We start from the raw sequence: 5,941 nt of genomic DNA on the forward strand, positions 1-5,941 counted from the left end.
CGAGTTGTAAGACAGTAGTGAATGTGAAGCTGCAAAAAGCCCCCTTTCACAATCTCCTCGGTCCTGTATTTTTATACTATGAACAGCTCACTCCTTCCAATGCAGACTGTGAAAGAGAGAAAGCCCCAGGGAGACCAGCACTGCAGATTCTTCATCACTATTAGGACAACCAACCACCTCGCCACCCTGTTTTTCCTCCTTCAAGCAGATCTTGATAAGACAATAGAGGAAGCTAACGCTAAGCTTGGTCAGGGGAGGAAGAGCGATGTGGCCAGTATAACATGGAAGGAAGATGTTAGGGAAAACGTGGCATCTTTCAGCAGCACAACTCAGTGGAGTAGAGGCTATGAAATTCAGGACAAGCAATTGGAGAGAGAAAAGACATTTATGAGGAAGTCTAAAGAAAATAAATAATTAAAAAAATAGCAAAATTCTAACCGCTTAATCAAGCCTCCACTTGAATCCTTTTTTGAGGAGTGGTAAGGCTTCGGCAACAGGGGCTGTTGCCCACACATTAGTTACATACAGCCTCACAGATGTATTGTCCGGAGGTCTAAACTAACCCCTCGTTTCTTTATTTCTTAAATGCCTTGCTCTTTCCTGTGCCCTTTTGAGTGAGAGATTCAGAAATAAACACATGAAACACATTTCATTGCAGTGAAAATAATTGTTCTTTATTAGGCAGAAGCCGGATGGTCAAGGCCCTTTATAATTTCCCTATGTGTTGTAGTTGGACTCTGGGGACAAAGGACCTTTAATAGGAACTGGGCAGCAGGAAAGAGAGCTCAGTGGTATTTGTGAGCCAGAGCATTAGCCACACCAGTCACCACCTTCTGAAAGGCAGCCTGCACCTGCGGGCTGAATGCGTCATGAAAGTGTTCAGCCAGCACGATCACCAGCACGTTGCCCAGGAGCTGTGGGGAAGAGAAGAGAGGTGTGAAAATGATTAGTAGAGAGACCCAGCTTGGACTCAGAATATTTCAGCCTCATCTCAAGCTACGCTTAGCACCGTAACCATAAAACAAAAGCAGAACAACAGCTGGATCTTAGCTGCTTCTACCAATATGACACCTCCCATATCAGCCATGATTTATATGCAAAAAATATCCCTCCCTATTACTGTAACCCGGAAATTAAATTATCACTGTCATTCTTTAGAATGATGCAAAGCAGCATGATATGTTTCATATCACGTCTTATAAGAAATAAGACAAACAAAAAAGTGGACTAAAAGAAGAAAGCGTTTTTTAAAAAAATCACAAATGCCAAATTACTTTGATTTGGTCATTACACCGTGTATATATACATGAATCAAAACATCACACTCTACACCATAAATATGCACAATTATTATGTGTCAACTAAACATAAAATAAAAATAAAATAAATAAAGTAGGTAGATTATTAATATCCAAACAATACGCATATGTAACAAATAGCAAAAATATTAGGCAGACTGTATAAGTTCTTCAGGTTTTTTTTTTTTTGATCACTTAAGTTATCTTTTAGCTATTTCCCTTTTTTTACATACAAAATTAAATCATTAAAAAAAAAAACAGAATAAATGACAGAGGAAAAAAAGAGGAAAACAAGAAATAAATAATAGAAAACAAAGGTTGTGAGCAGAGAATAAAAGAAACTAAATAACCCTTAGGGGCCCACAGTGATGCCACCAGATGCCTCTTATTCTAAACTGGACCTGGTACCCGTGCCCCCTCCACATAAAATGAACTTGACAATAGAGAGAAAGAAGAAGGGAAACATTGAAGGTCCCATAGACTCACCGTGAAGTTCTGAGGATCCACGTGCAACTTGTCACAGTGCAGCTCACTCAGTTGAGCAAAGGTGCCCTTGAGGTTGTCCAGGTGATTCAGACCTTCACTAAAGGCACTGAGCACCTTCTTGCCATGGGCCTTCACTTTAGGGTTCCCCATAATAGCAGAAGGAGAGGACAGGTCCCCAAAGGACTCGAAGAACCTCTGGGTCCATGGGTAGACAACCAGCAACCTTAGGGGGTGAAAGCAACCCAGCAGACAGAGAGAGTTAATACCCGTCAGAAACCCAGGAGACTACTCTGGCCCCACAGGCCCAGTTTCCATTTGTCTTCTCAAGCCTGCCTTATAACCCTGATACCAACCTGCCCAAGGCCTCGCCACCAACTTTCTCCACGTCCACGTTGGCCCACAGGCTGGTGACCTGAGCATTCTCTTCAGGAGTTAGGAGCGTCATGGTGTCTGCTGTTGCTAGTGAACACAGTTGTGTCAGAAGCAAGCATAAGCAGTCGCTGCCCCCGCCCTGACTTTTATGCCCAGCCCTGGCTCCTGCCCTCCCTGCTCCTATGAGCAGATTGGCCAAGCCCAGGGTGTGGATCTCCAGGGTGAGGCCTGAATGATGGCAGCAGTACTTGTCTCTGGCAGTTCTGAAACTGGTTTAGGAGTCTGACTTCAGACCCTCAGCTCTCCCTCTATGTATCTCTTGGTTCCATCCGAGCAGCACAAATTGCTACTAAAAACATCCTCCTTGGCAAGTTTACTCATATAATTTTGGGAATCACAGCCTAGCAGGCCTATTAGAGATTGCTTCCCCAGTTTTCTTATTACATGAATGAGGAACTGAGGCACAGAAAGTGGAAGGTATTTATTTGCTAGATGTGGTTCAACTTAAGAGTATATATCTCTTCCTGTGTCTCCAGAATATGCAAAATAACTACAAGGACAGAATGGACAAGGATGGAATGCACTACAAGGACAGTTCTAAGTATATCTTCCTTCTCCTGGTTTGGATTAAATCCTCCTAGTAAGAAAATAAATATTCATTCATTCATTCATTTGTTGTTATTGTTTTGTCTATAATAATTTGGTCATCTACCAAAATAAATGATGTTTAAAAAATAGAATCAATAAATATGAATCATGTGTGTCCTGTACAATAGTTATTCTAATAGGTTTTGGGGATACAGAGATGGAAAAACAGAGAGCATTCAATGTAGTAATAAATATAAATAAGTAAAAAGGCAATTATAACTCGAAGTTGTTAGTAACACTGAGGTAAGAAATGGTTTCAAATTAAGCAGGAACATCTGACTGTTTCTGCCTAGACTAATCTGGGAAAGTATCTGGGGGAACAGAGAAGATTCTGTGACTTAAAAGTAGAGGTGGGAATGTGGAAAGGCATTCTAGCCTTGGCTAAGATTATATTTTTTTCCTAGGCCACTAAAAATGCTGTGTTTTAGAATCCTTTCCTCTATTCAAATTCCCATTTCTGTATATATTTCGTTTGTTTGTTTAAACCTCCTTTTACTAAAATGTATTCTTTTGTCTCTATAGATTTTCCAATATCTTCCTTCCTCCCACCTTTTCTTTCCCCCATGCAGTAACTTAACTTCCCAGGCTAGGAAGAACTTCTGAAGTGTAGAGTTCTGCTCCTTGCTGTTAAAAGATGCAATGAAAATAGCAAAGGCAATAAGTGAGCTGAGTGTAGGCTCTCGGCATTTCCTAAGAGTCCTGCTACTCACTCCCCCAACTTTCTATCATCTCTACTTTCTGAATCTGCCTGCTGCCTGAATTCCCATTTCTTGTCAGCAAGGAAAGGCCATACTTCTTTTACTCTCCACGTTTCTCCTCATTTGGAACCTTCTCCAGATTCAGGCACCCCAATGCCGTGAATGATCTTTCTCTTTCCTTTGTCATTGCTGACATCAAATATTTACCAGAGACCTCTCATCCTTTCAGCTCTAACACTCTGAAATTTCAATTACAAAAATATTTTGAGGCTAAACAGAAGAAAAGGGATTCCCTATGTCGATACCAGGATTGGTCTACTCTGAGTATAGTTAAGAGGATGGATATTAATTTCCTTCAAGAGATTCATGACACTCATATATAGGGATGAGATTTTCTCATTTGTTCCAAAAATTTCACTCAAGTAGATATTTGCTTACATGTTCTAGTGCTCAACCTTAAATTCCTCAAGTGTGACATTTTAGCAATCTAGTCTATATTTTCATGGGTCAAGCACAGTCTAGCTACTTACTACAGTTTTCTATCCCAGATGCACAAACTCTTGGTTACCTTGGCTTAGCATCTTCTCAGAATTAATTAATAAAAATGCTCTGAGAAGAGTATAACTCATAGAAACAAACCAGATACACACAAAAATAATCTGGGAACAGAATAGTTTAATTCATAGTAGCATTAACACCAAAGGAACTATTTATACAATGATCTTATTATTCAGATTGTCCTCTAGTTTCAGAAGTTCTAAAACAAGAAATAATTATTGATTTATTCATCCATTCATTATTTTACTGAATAAATATTTACTTACTGCCTATGGAAGAATTTAATACAAGGCATAGTAGGCATGCAAGATAGTACAGAATAGGCAGAAATGTTTATAGAACATGGAGTGTGTGTTTATGTGTGTGTGTGTTTGTGTATCTGTGTGTGATGAATAAGAAGAAATATGAAAAATAAGTGGATGGGTAAGGTTTGGAAAGATTTCCTTAGACAGTATAGGAAAGTTCACTGAGGCTGAGGTCAAGAAACTGCACAAGTAATATGTGAGCATTGAAATTTTTCTAAAATGGGGTTCGAGAGAATAAGAGGGAATTATTTTTGGAGATGTTTTAAGGCAAGTAAGAGAGAGAGGTTATTTCTTAGAGCAGGGACATTCGATAGGGTGTAGTATTATGAACTGCAATGTGCAGGCAAGGGAAGTAGGAAGAAAGGAAACTTAACAGTGTCTTAAGCAGTCACTATGCCTCTAATTGAGCACACTGTTTTCTCAGTAATTGTTGGAGGTGGATCAGAGCATTAGTCTTGAGGCTATGTCAGAGATTCGAGGTCTCCCATAGAGCCTCTGCAGTGCCAGTATCTTCTCTGTATCAAACATTCTTGACAATTTCCATGCTTTGGAGGTAGAAGTGTCACCCATTAGTGTCTGTGTATGGCTCCCTTCCTTTTCTCATTTCCCTTGACCTTTTGTATAAGACGCAAGAGCTCTCTATCTGTAGACCCTCAGGGACCTTCTCACATTCCCAGACAAAAAAATAAAATAAATGAAATAAATCAGAAAGTTGAGCTGAAAGATCTTTATTAGGCAGATGCCATATCCTTGAGGTAGGCACTATTTCCCCAATTGCAGAAGAGAGAATCTATGGAAATAGGGTCTTCCATTGGTCACCAGGAAATAGTCCAGGGCCTCAATGGTAATTGTGAGCCAGGGCATTAGCCACATCAGCCACCACCTTCTGATAGGCAGCCTGCACCTGCGGGGTGAATTCCTCGCCAAACTGTTCAGCCAGCACAACCACCAGCACATTGCCCAGGCTCTGTGGGGAAGAGGTAGGCAGACACATAGGTATGATTAACAAAGAAATCAATGTTGGCTTCTGAGAAACTGGGCTAACGCCCAATTTTTTTCTGACCATGTCCTAGCCCAAGTTGATCTCCATGTCATTCCCACCAGCATTAAGTATAAGTATGTATGTATGCACACAATGCACATATAATACTAGATACTTAAGTAGTGTACAGTATATATATGTGTACATATATATTATATACATATAAATTGATTGATTAGTGTGATGATAGCCTGTCTCTTACCAAAAACTGGTGCCCTACTTCCAATATGAAATTCTAACCTTTCATCCTCAGATATTTACTTTCCATTTCTTTCATTTCATTTATTCCTGAATTTACAAAATTTAAATTATTATTCATTTTAAAAATGATTTATAGCCTCTAAAACAGCATTCTGTGCTTTTCCTCTTTGAGTTGGACAGAAATCTATCCCCAAATGAAGAGACAGAAAGATTTTTCAAAGTGTAGAACTAGCAGATGAGAATTGATATGCATAATTTGAGTTGTGATTGGAGAAAAAGAAATAAATGGGAGGATGGGAGAGATACAGGCAAATGATAGGATATTAAATTTAA

The 5,941-nt window shown here is 39.5% G+C and overlaps 1 protein-coding gene and 1 pseudogene across 1 annotated transcript; both read right to left on the reverse strand.

Moving 5' to 3' along the window:
• Positions 1–652: 652 nt before the first annotated feature.
• On the reverse strand, positions 653–2,266 carry LOC105822072 (hemoglobin subunit beta). Its single transcript, XM_012659006.1, has 3 exons — positions 2,138–2,266; positions 1,785–2,007; positions 653–914 (listed from the first exon to the last, which is right to left on the reverse strand). The coding sequence occupies exons 1-3, from the start codon at positions 2,227–2,229 to the stop codon at positions 786–788; spliced, it is 444 nt and encodes a 147-aa protein (XP_012514460.1). The 5' UTR covers positions 2,230–2,266; the 3' UTR covers positions 653–785.
• Positions 2,267–5,203: 2,937 nt separating this feature from the next.
• Positions 5,204–5,941, reverse strand: part of LOC105822044 — a 2,242-nt pseudogene continuing 1,504 nt past the window's right edge.

Source organism: Propithecus coquereli, unplaced genomic scaffold (assembly GCF_000956105.1).
Source record: "Propithecus coquereli isolate 6110/MARCELLA unplaced genomic scaffold, Pcoq_1.0 Scaffold594, whole genome shotgun sequence".
Lineage (NCBI taxonomy): Eukaryota > Metazoa > Chordata > Mammalia > Primates > Indriidae > Propithecus > Propithecus coquereli.

Bases quoted from the DNA above. Each gene is read 5' to 3' on its own strand.
- LOC105822072 (XM_012659006.1), bottom strand. From the start codon at position 2,229: ATGACGCTCCTAACTCCTGAAGAGAATGCTCAGGTCACCAGCCTGTGG. The intron at 2,008-2,137 runs GTTGGTATCAGG...TCACCCCCTAAG, and splicing joins GGTGGCGAGGCCTTGGGCAG to GTTGCTGGTTGTCTACCCAT. The intron at 915-1,784 runs GTGAGTCTATGG...TCTTCCCCACAG, and splicing joins TGGATCCTCAGAACTTCACG to CTCCTGGGCAACGTGCTGGT.